The sequence below is a fragment of the Protopterus annectens genome, chromosome 4.part1, assembly GCF_019279795.1.
Source record: "Protopterus annectens isolate FY-2018-M chromosome 4.part1, PAN1.0, whole genome shotgun sequence".
Taxonomy (NCBI): Eukaryota; Metazoa; Chordata; order Ceratodontiformes; family Protopteridae; genus Protopterus; species Protopterus annectens.
The window spans coordinates 820,488,664-820,501,163 of record NC_056734.1 but is presented as its reverse complement, the minus strand read 5'-3'; the positions used below and the strand labels follow the sequence as shown (position 1 = coordinate 820,501,163).

The following is a 12,500-nucleotide window of genomic DNA, read 5'->3' as shown; positions in this document are numbered from 1 at the left end:
GAGAGAGAGAGAGAGAGATGCATGGCGGATAGCAAACTGGCTGAAAGACAGAACCCACACAGTGTGAGTTGCAGTTGCCTCATCAGAAAGTATGGATGTGACCACTGGTGTCCCTCAGGGTTCAGTGCTAGGATCACACCATTTTGGTATTTAATTTCCAAGCAGAAAGCAACAACCTCTGTATAACAAACATGCAGACAATTTCAAACTAAGGGTTGTTGTTAAGCTATGCTATGATACCCAAACCTACCCGAATGAAGTCTCCCTAGTAAACTGTTGGTGTACTAACAAAGGGCTTAAACTAAATGCTAATAAGTGTACTATCATCAAACTGTTGGTGTACTTACAAAGGGCTTAAACTAAATGTTAATAAGTGTGCTATCATCAAACTGTTGGTGTACTAACAAAGGGCTTAAACTAAATGCTAATAAGTGTACTATCATCAAACTGTTGATGTACTAACAAAGGGCTTAAACTAAATGCTAATAAGTGTGCTATCATCAAACTATGTGTGTACTAACAAAGGGCTTAAACTAAATGCTAATAAGTGTACTGTCATCAAACTGTTGGTGTGCTAACAAAGGGCTTAAACTAAATGCTAATAAGTGTGCTATCATCAAACTGTTGGTGTACTAACAAAGGGCTTAAACTAAATGCTAATTAGTGTACTATCATCAAACTGTTGGTGAACTAACAAAGGGCTTAAACTAAATGCTAATAAGTGTGCTATCATCAAACTGTTGGTGTACTAACAAAGGGCTTAAACTAAATGCTAATAAGTGTACTATCATCAAACTGTTGGTGGACTAACAAAGGGCTTAAACTAAATGCTAAAGTGTACTATCATCAAACTGTTGGTGTACTAACAAAGGGCTTAAACTAAATGCTAATAAGTGTACTATCATCAAACTGTTGGTGTACTAACAAAGGGCTTAAACTAAATGCTAATAAGTGTGCTATCATCAAACTGTTGGTGTACTAACAAAGGGCTTAAACTAAATGCTAATAAGTGTACTATCATCAAACTGTTGTACTAATAAAGGGCTTAAACTAAATGCTAAAGTGTACTATCATCAAACTGTTGGTGTACTAACAAAGGGCTTAAACTAAATGCTAATAAGTGTACTATCATCAAACTGTTGGTGGACTAACAAAGGGCTTAAACTAAATGCTAAAGTGTACTATCATCGAACTGTTGGTGTACTAACAAAGGGCTTAAACTAAATGCTAATAAGTGTGCTATCATCAAACTGTTGGTGTACTAACAAAGGGCTTAAACTAAATGCTAATAAGTGTACTGTCATCAAACTGTTGGTGTGCTAACAAAGGGCTTAAACTAAATGTTAATAAGTGTGCTATCATCAAACTGTTGGTGTACTAACAAAGGGCTTAAACTAAATGCTAATTAGTGTACTATCATCAAACTGTTGGTGTACTAACAAAGGGCTTAAACTAAATGCTAATAAGTGTGCTATCATCAAACTGTTGGTGTACTAACAAAGGGCTTAAACTAAATGCTAATAAGTGTGCTATCATCAAACTGTTGGTGTACTAACAAAGGGCTTAAACTAAATGCTAATAAGTGTACTATCATCAAACTGTTGTACTAACAAAGGGCTTAAACTAAATGCTAATAAGTGTACTATCATCAAACTGTTGTACTAACAAAGGGTTTAAACTAAATGCTAATAAGTGTGCTATCATCAAACTGTTGGTGTACTAACAAAGGGCTTAAACTAAATGCTAATAAGTCTGCTATCATCAAACTGTTGGTGTACTAACAAAGGGCTTAAACTAAATGCTAATAAGTGTGCTATCATCAAACTGTTGTACTAACAAAGGGCTTGAACTAAATGAAAGTAAGTGTACTATCATCAAACACTTGGTGTACTAACAAAGGGCTTAAACTACTGTCTTTTGGCTTTTCCCGGTTAGGGGTCGCCACAGCGGAACTCTGGTCCGCTAATGATTGGCAGTAGATTTTTACGTGCTGGCTTGCCGGGCCTAACGCACAACCTTCAACGAAGGAACGCCCATTCACCCATGTTGACACAGAAGACGCTCTGAGAATCGAACGTGCAACGTCTAAATGATAATAAGTGTACTGTCATCAAACTGTTGCTGCACTAACAAAGGGCTTAAACTAAATGCTAATAAGTGTACTATCATCAAACTTTTGGTGTACTAACAAAGGGCTTAAATTAAATGCAAATAAGTGTACCATCATCAAACTGTTGGTGTACTAACAAAGGGCTTAAACTAAATGCTAATAAGTGTACTATCATAAAACTGTCAGTGTACTAACAAAGGGCTTAAACTAAATGCCAACAAGAGTACTATCATCAGACTGTTGGTGTACTAACAAAGGGCTTAATCTTAAATGCAAATAAGTGTACTATCATCAAACTGTTGGTGTACTAACAAAGGGCTTAAACTAAATGATAATAAGTGTACTGTCATCAAACTGTTGTACTAACAAAGGGCTTAAACTAAATGCTAATAAGTGTACTATCATCAAACTGTTGTACTAACAAAGGGCTTAAACTAAATGCTAATAAGTGTGCTATCATCAAACTGTTGGTGTACTAACAAAGGGCTTAAACTAAATGCTAATAAGTGTGCTATCATCAAACTGTTGGTGTACTAACAAAGGGCTTAAACTAAATGCTAATAAGTGTACTGTCATCAAACTGTTGTACTAACAAAGGGCTTAAACTAAATGCTAATAAGTGTACTATCATCAAACTGTTCTACTAACAAAGGGCTTAAACTAAATGCTAATAAGTGTGCTATCATCAAACTGTTGGTGTACTAACAAAGGGCTTAAACTAAATGCTAATAAGTCTGCTATCATCAAACTGTTGGTGTACTAACAAAGGGCTTAAACTAAATGCTAATAAGTGTACTATCATAAAACTGTCAGTGTACTAACAAAGGGCTTAAACTAAATGCCAATAAGAGTACTATCATCAAACTGTTGGTGTACTAACAAAGGGCTTAAACTAAATGATAATAAGTGTACTGTCATCATTTTTGGTAGACAACTCCTCCCCTCATCATATTGTCTAAACAATGCACCTCTTCAAAATGAAAACGTAGATAAGGACCTAGGTACTTTGGGTTGACAGTGTCCTCTCTTTTGACCATAGTATGGCAATGGCTGTCAGGAAGTTCTTTTATTTGTCCCAGCTAATTGCCAAAGGAATATCATCAAAAATCTAATGAGGAAAGTAGTTGCTTATAGTCCGCATTGATCAGGCCAAATTATAGAGGACAATGCCATCTTTGGGATGTATCTCTCACTAAACATTATTAAACATTTAAAAAGACCCCAAATGTCCCTAGCCAAAAATATTACAGGCATAAATTTCCTGAGCTACAAGGACTACAGAAGCTCTATCCGTTTATTCAGTGTCTTATAGGGATTCCGGCGTGTAGCTCGCAAGACATTTGCCTGCGAGCTACATCGCCGAAACCAAATGGCTGCATCAGCACTTTGCCGTAGTGCAAAGTGACTGAAAAGCATAGCCGCTGCAACTATAATCTATGGACGGGCAGCTGCAGCCGTACGGGCTGTGTAACGCATTCCTTCTTCTCGTGCAAGGAATGCATTTATTTAATTATTTATTTATTGTGTTGTCAGTCTGACAACAAAGTAAATAAATAATTAAATAAATGCATTCCTTGTATGAGAAGAAGGAATGCGTTACACAGCCCATACAGCTGCAGCTGCCCGTCCATAGATTATAGTTGCAGCGGCTATGCTTTTCAGTCACTTTGCACTACGGCAAAGTGCTGATGCAGCCGTTTGGTTTCAGCGATGCAGCTTGCAGGCAAATGTCTTGCGAGCTACACGCCGGAATCCGTCTTATAGACTTTTAAGAGGATATTTCTGTCTCATTAACTGTGCTTTTAGAGACCCAATTATCCTGGGCCTCCTATTTCTCTACATGTCCAATATATTCTCCAGTATTAGAACCATGAACTTAAAAACAACACCGTGGAGGGACATGTTTATAACTCAGCACCTCACAATCATTTAGAACAATCTCCCCAACATGTTAAGTAGTGTGACTTGCTATATTTCTTTAAAGATAATCTAGATGACTGGATGAGCATTCACAAATTCACTCATAGGTTGACTGGTATGATCATCCAGGAGAAATAAGGTTCAGTTTGAGGGAGGGTACAAGCAAGACATGAATGGTCAAGGGACTCAGTGGCATTGGAATATCTATGAATCTATACATTTAGTGAGCATCCATGTGGAAACCATGGTGAGACCAAATGGCAGGATTCTAAACCAATAGTGACTGACTTCTAAATGGGAATGTGGGAACCTCCTTGGTATCTTGGCAATTTTTATATGCACAAAAAACATCCTGCAAGTTTATAGATTGCATCTCATCTCCTTCCCTCAGACAGGAATGAATGACTTGTATTTTGCCCATCTTAAACATGGTTCTCTTGACATATTAGTTAGGCTGCTTGGATCTAAAATGGGTCTGAGGTTTTTGTTTATCTTGGGTCCTAAAAATAACCTGGAGTAAAAGCCAAACTTCCTCTGTTCTGGTGGGACTTCTTGGATGTCTCTCTTTTCTAGAAAGTTAAGGACCTGAGCTTAGGCTGCTTCTTTAGATCAGGTGGCATGTCTGATAATGGAAGGGAGGTTGGCCTTGGTTTCCTTAAAATGGAATTGTGAGCCTCTGGAAATTATGTCCCTTTCCCATCAGTCCTGTGCAATGTCCAGTTGCACCTGTTGGTGGAGGGACAGATGCCCCATAACTGCCTGTGGAGTAGAACATTCAGACAAGCCTTCAGGGATTCTCTTTTTGCTTCCCAGGGAAAGGACCACAGAAACCCTAATTTTGGGGAGCCACTTTGCCTCAAAATGGCATTCACTGAACAAGCACCCTTGGTTCTGGGGATCTCATTCCAGTTGTGGCTTGAAAAGCTACTATTGAGCCTTATGGTCCTACAGATTGTCACTCTTCTGGTTCCTCAATATGGTCTTTAGAAGGGCTGAGAATTTTACACTAACAACTGACAGTGCTTTCCCTTCTTGCTCTCACTTGTGCAACTTCTCTTTTACCTCATAGCCATACAATTCTGAACCATCAAATAGGGAATTGCTGAAGGATGCCTTGAAGTTCTTTACAAAATTGCAAAACCTGAGATTGGCATGGCACCTCATAATGATGGCTGCTTCATTTGCTTTGGCTACTCCATCAGTGACATTGTGGTTAAGTCTAATGCACAGATATGTGATATTACTCATTGTAAAAACCTGTGATTCTACCTGACATTGGAAATCACTGGCCAGCAACTTTTCAGCAACTCTAGTGCTTTTTCTGCTAGGCTTTTGCTGAAATTGGGTCATATGCGTTACATAGTTTAGACCCCTTATAGCACATGTACCTAACAATGAGCACTTCCCATGTGGTCCATCACCTTGGAATCTCTAGCAGGAGGATGTACTGTAGGAGTGTCATCAGTTGCATACTTTTTGGTTGCAGCCGCTTTCGCAGTGGAGTGCACAAGGGGAGTCTTGCTGCACTTTGGCCGGTCCTTAGGTGGCCAGAGGATCTTGTCAAGTTTCCTTGGAATGCATTCAGCCACACTGAGTTCATATCAAGACTACTTCACAAGCAAATGTAACATGCAGTCTATGGGGGAACAATCCAAGATGTTGATGGAGCCATCTGAAAGGACTCCTGCCCAAATTTCTCATTTGAGAAGGGGGAGGTCAATAGGTGAGATCCTCTGTATCTCATCAGTCCAAGAATTTTCTCAAACTTTGGGTCATGCAGACAGATTTTGGAGAACCTCCTCCTTTCTTGACCTCTGTATCTGGTGTTACTGGCTCATCTATGGAGTCAAGATGCCTTCTTTTTACACCTTTTATTCCTAAAAATACTGAATGGACACATCTGAGTGATCAAAGGAAGGGTCTTTTCCCACAGGATAGGGTCTATGATGGGCTTTCATAGCAGCTTTTTGGAATTGTATTTCCAAATGCAAGTTTTGAAATTGAGTGTTGTTCTGCGGTGAAGTCAAAGCTGACGGTGCACTTGAAGCTACCAACTTTGGAGATTTACAAATGGACTTTTCCAAAAATTTGAATTCAAAAGATGTTCCTGTCAGAGTTGGTTCTATCAGTATAGTACCCAGAGCTGATGCATAGGGCAAGTGCACCAAAGGACTTTCACTGACAATGCTCATATCTGAAGATTGAACTTACACCAAATTGGTTCCAGCACCAAAGGATCAAGTACTAAAGACTCTGATACAGAGAATGACCCTAAAAGAATGAGAGACAACCCTAGCATCAAAACCTTTACTCAAACCCCCTGGTAACCGAAGGCCATTAGTACAGCTGGAATAGTCATTGACACCACAAGAACAAACAGGGATTGATGCTGATGCAGCTAGCCTCATCAGTGCTGAAACAGATGACAGCAGGCTATCCTTCAGTTCCAAAATGCATGTGGTGAAAACCAGGTCAGGGAAGATGCATGAAAAGTTAAGGGAGTTGGCCCTTCTTTATCTACCCAATGAGCAGAGGAGGACAAAAGAACACCCATCTTGAGCCTTACACAAGGTCTAAATCATGTTGTCCCAGTCAGTGTATATAGTGGAACTCCTGGCAAACCTAGAAAACCTCATGGATAAAGATGGATGAAGCATGGTTAAAGCTGAAGAAGGTCTGGATTCCATGTAATGAGATAATTCCTCTACAAAGAAAAAATACTCAACCTTTTCCTTAGATCAGAGACTGCAATGATCTCAGTCAATAAGCCTCACAAAGAAAAGCTTTGGAGGGTTGTAAAAGAGGCTTTGACATATATGCATGCATATATATATATATATATATATATATATATATATATATATATATGTGTGTGTGTGTGTGTGTGTGTGTGTTTATATATATATATATATATATATATATATATATATATATATATATATATATATGTGTGTGTGTGTGTTCATAAGTTCATAGGTGTGTACTAGACTAATGGGGCTGGGGCCTTTACAAGCCTAGCCATATGATTACCCTAGCATCGTGCAACCTGACCTTAGTTCCTAGTGCCTCTGTTGAGTAGAGCCACTGGAGTTATCCCCAAAGTGAATTTTCTATTTCCCATCCATTCATCAAGCTTTATCTTGAAGAGGGTCAGCAAGGTGCTCTGCTTGATATGTATTGGAAGTCTGTTCTATAGCATGGGCAGTCTCTGGGTTATGAACCTGTTCCTCCAGTATCTTCTGCTGATTGTGGTAATGAGGTTGAGGTCCCTGGAGTGTGTGGTGTGGTGGGATTGGGATTTCTTTAGATGTAGCATTTCTAACAGAGCTGGGTCAGACATGGCTTAGTAAGTCAATCAGAGATCGCCTCTAAGTAGGCGATATGAGACAGAGAACAGTTGGGAGTTCTTTGAGTCTGTCCATATAGGACAAGTGTTTAAGGCCTAGGATCCTTTTTGTGAGATACTTTTGAGGTCTCTCCAGTTGTTGCAGGTGTCTAGTGAGGTACATGCCAAATGGGGCATTATACTCAATGATTGGTCTAATGAGGGAAGAGTAGAGGGAGACAATGACCTCTTTCTTCCTGGATGCAAAACCCTTAGTAATGAGATGTGCCACATAGAAGGACTTTCTGACCACAGTAGCAATGTGGTGATCAAAAGAGAGGTTGCTGTCAACCTGTGTTCTCAGATCTCTTATAACACTTTCTGCATTAAGGTGACTACCATCAATGTGGTAATTCATGGGAACCGGGTTTTTCCCAAAGCGGATAATGACGCAATTTTTGGCATTGCGCTTAAGGCCATGGTTCTGACACCAGTCGTTGGACTCAGTGAGGCTATTCTGTAGGATGTCATCATCACTTGGGGAGTTAATAATAGCTCCCAACTTGCAGTCGTCTGTGAACTTTGTCAGCCAGAGTCCCTTTGTGTTGGCCTGGACTTCAGAGAAGTAGATACCAAACAGAAGAGCACCCAGGACCGAACCCCGTGGGACTCCACTCGTGACTAGTCAACAGTCTGACTTGCAGTCACCTACTTTCACACTGTGGGTTCTATCAGAGCCAGATTGCAACCCACCTTGTGATATAGGGGTTGATGCCTAGCTTATTGAGTTTTTCTATGATTCCTGAGTGGGGAATGGTATCAAAGGCCTTGGCCAGATCAAGGTAGGCTGTATGAACCACCTTGCCTTCATCCACAGCTCTGGTGACTGACTCAAAGAAGTTGACTAAGTTGAACAGGCATGATCTACCCTTTGCAAAACCAAACTGTGTGGGATCCAGAGTTTGGAGATTCCCTATATCCTTGTTTATTAGGTCCATGATGATGCGTTCCATAGCTTTGCATATCAGACTCGTCAGGCTAATGGGGCAATAGATCCCAGGGTCTGTAGTCACTCCTCCTTTGTGGAGAGCGATGACTGTAGCAGTGCGCCATTTGGTAGAGACAAAGCCTGATGTGAGGCTGTGATTAAACAGGGCACACTGGTGAGGTGCCAGTTCACTCTGTAGTTCATGTAGAACACAGTCAGAGATATTGTCAGGTGACGGTCCCATAGAAGCTGTATTTTTGGCCTTGGACAGTGCTGTTTTAACCTGTGCAGCAGTAATACTGGGTGCCTGGCAATCTACTGGTATTGTGATTGGTTCTTTGTAGGGGGAGGGGTAAAGTTGACACTGAATCTGTCGGCCAGCATAGTGGCAATATCTGTTGGCTTGGTATAGGAGGTACCATTGTGCAGTAGCCCAGAACAAATCTGGGTATTGCCATGGAGATTCTTTACATAACTATAGAAGGCCTTGTGGTTGTCTTTACTGTCTGCTGCAATTCTGTTTTCATAGCTAGCATCAGTGTATTTGATGAGGGATCTCAACTTTTTGTTGAGGCTGATAAGGGAGTTTTTCCAGTCTTGAGACTTCACCTTATTCAGTTTCCTCCTTCTGTTGAAGAGTTTGTTTATGGCAGGGGATCACCAGATTGGCTTCCTTTCTTTGGAGGAGAGCATCTTGGTTCTATTGGGTATGGCGAGATCCATGCATTTGTGTACGTGTTCATACAGTGCATTGGTGTATGATTCGGCGGTCATGCAACTATTCTCCATTTGCATGAGTGCCGTGAATTTATCCACCTCTGATTTTAGGAGCCCAAAGTTAGCTTTGGAGAAGTTTTTCATGGTTGTTACCTTTGCGAGGGTGGGGGGTGGGAGGGAATGTGGATTTCCAAGGTGGTTAGTTTGTGGTCGGATCTAACCAGGGAGGAGCTCACTATTGGTGTAGAGCAACGGTCGCCTAGGTTAGTAATGACCAGGCCAAGGATTTTGCTACCTCTAGTGGGGGGAGATACATATATAGAAAGAGGGGGAGAGAGAGAGAGAGAGAGAGAGATGTATATATGGATCTGTATCAGTTTATCAAAAAAGCAAATTGTCAAAACCCATATGGCATTGACTATATGGTCAACAATGTAGTTAATCAAAATACTAACATAAACCCACATAACACCTGCCAACAATACAAGCCATGTTTTTGCAGAGGGGCAACCCCCCCTACAGTCCCCATACCCCTGCTAATTATTTATATCAGCTCTAAGATCACACTACAGTGGGTAATAGGGTAAATTCAGTGATCCCTACTGTACCACTATCTCAGTCAGAACAGTTTGACGAATCAGATTGTCAACTGTATGGTGTCAGCCTAATGGCTTTCGACAATTTGATCCCTTGATAAACTGGCATAGACCCACATATGTACACACACACACACACACACACACACACACACACATATATATATATATATATATATAATATATATATATACATATACGCATACACACACACTCACACACACACACACACACACACATATATATATATATATATATATATATATATATATATGGATTCCTATTACAAGAACGAAAGTTCACTACTTCGAACTTGTAATAGGAAGCCTCACTTCTATATGTGTATATATATATATATATATATATATATATATATATATATATATATATGGATTCCTATTACAAGAACGAAAGTTCACTACTTCAAACTTGTAATAAGAAGCCTCACTTCTGTGAAGGTTCACTTTAATGAAAGTGAACTTTTGCATAAGTGCACCTCACCGAAAACACCGCAGCACAATGGAGGACATAAAAACAAGCTATTAGTTAGTAAAGCTATCCCCTTAACCTAACCCATGCCCTAACCATAAGGTTCGTGACTATTGCACCATAGTGGCGGACATTGCTATGCCCTTTACTGCACTGCAGTCGTCACGGACCTTAGGGTTAGGGCATGGGTCATGGTAAGGGGATAGCCCTATGGGCTATCCCCTTACTATGACCCGTGCCCTAACCCTAAGGTCCGTGAGTACTGCACGGAAGTTCAGTACAACACCCGTTCATTGTACTGCACTTCGCGTAAGTGCACTTTCAATTAAGTGCACTTTCGCTGCAGTGAGCATTCCATGCACTATTTCGAATTAGTGAAAATTCGATCTAGTGTATTGAACCCATATATATATATATATATATATATATATATATATATATATATATATATATATATTAATCAATCCCACGGTTTTCTGTGTTCATTTTTTTTCTTGTGTACTATCTGTTTTTTTATTATCAGAAAACGTGGGATGCAACATTATTTATTAGTCATTGTATTTCAAAGTTATTTTTTGGGTTTAGTCGTTAGTACTTAATTACATGTGTATATGTGTGCATATATGTGTGGGACACTTACTTTTTGATTATTCTTACCTGTCTGTGATGTCATCATCATTTGCTAAGTTTTTGTCTTCTAAGTGGTCCAGTACGACACATGAAGTGGCAAAGCCATCCTCTAAAGTTTGTATACAGTTGGCTTTGTCAGCAGATGATTTAGGATCGACAGTCTCATATACTTGCAATCGATGCTGGTTGACATGATGTACTGAACTGGCATATTGTTGCTGTCTGCCACCATGCTTATGTGCATTCCTTTCTGCCTCAGTCCTTGAGGAAGTGATTCTGCTGTGGGGATCTGTAGCAGATCCATCGTTCTTTTGATGTGCCTGATGCCTGCATTAACACATTGAAAATGCACCATGAGTACTGAGAGCAGGAATCCAGAGGGGCATGTGGTTTTAAAACACATTTTACATACATGTCATACATTAAATAAGAGCGACTGTTTATATTTTGTCATGGATCATGTTATATAGCCTTGCTATGTTGTACATTAACTAATGGCACCACATTTCTTCAGAGTTCACTCCAAGTTCCCAATAGGAAATTCAAAGCCTATCTGCACTGCTACACAGAAGTATGATTCTTAACTTTAATTTTTATCACTCACCCAAACAGCAGCTTTGCCATAAATATGGCACTCCTGAAGTCTAGAATCACTGCCCTGTTTCCTGTTTCAGGGCCTCTATGCACACTTCTCATCTCAGAAATAGCATTATCTCACTTCATTCCCATTCATACCCTGATCTTAATCAGTAAAACAGAGCTCATTTAGCTGAGACCAAAGCAGGTTATTCCTAGTCATGGGGGGGGGGGGCAGCACACCCTAAACTCTCGCTCTCCCTCCGACACACACTTTTACTAGCAGCCATTCTCCACAAATTGCACTTTGTATTTCTTCCTCCTCCCTAATTGATCCACCTCATGAGTTAACCTTCAGTGTCTTGCAACTATGGTTTGAAACAAATTCTCTTTATATCTTAGGAATACCTTATAGCATCTTCCATACATTTATTCATACCACTTCTTGTAACTAGATATCTGTCACTGCTTCTCCAAGTCCACATGCATGTGGATTCCTTTTGTGCCCCAAAGTCTATCTGCAATGTTGTTCAGTCATTCCTCTATTCATCATCTTAATTCATTTCTCAATAATTTAATCTTATCCGGACTTCTTGTCAGTGTTTTCACCTTTCTACACATGATCTGAACTTTCCTGCTAAGCCTTACTCCCTTACAAGCCTTAGCCTTAAAGTGACTGACTTGGGTCTGGCAACCACATATTGCAGTACAGTAGTATTAATTATGTATCTTTGTGTTACATTTAAATATTATCATCCTGATACCAGTTTTACATTTTTATCTCACATGTTATGCTGTATAATGTAAATGCATCCTGCATTTTGCATACAGATGAACCTTCAGTTTTCCTTCTTCCACTTTGCATAGCTTTTCCAGCATCTAATCCTGATTTGTTTACTTAATTTCATTAACTTCATGTTTACTTTCCTTATACTGTCGCCATAATATTATATCACACTCTATAGTGCTTTGGGGGTGTCATTTGTTTTATTGTACTAATTTCATATAATTGTACTTACAACATCTATCTGTCATATGACATATCATGTGTAAAAAGGGTCAGTAAATATCAATTCAAGTTTCAGTTAACATCCGATCCAGATAAAGCAAAACAGACATAAATATAATTTTTATTTTGTTTCTTTGCAG

At 39.6% G+C, this 12,500-nt stretch overlaps 1 protein-coding gene across 1 annotated transcript in view; it reads right to left on the bottom strand.

Annotated features, from left to right (window-relative positions):
* NGEF (neuronal guanine nucleotide exchange factor) overlaps positions 1 to 12,500 on the bottom strand; it is a 760,193-nt gene that overhangs the window by 343,360 nt on the left and 404,333 nt on the right. Inside the window, exon 4 of the mRNA XM_044070587.1 lies at positions 10,803 to 11,102. Coding sequence (XP_043926522.1) covers positions 10,803 to 11,102 — 300 coding nt within the window. The remainder of the gene's footprint in view (positions 1 to 10,802; positions 11,103 to 12,500) is intronic.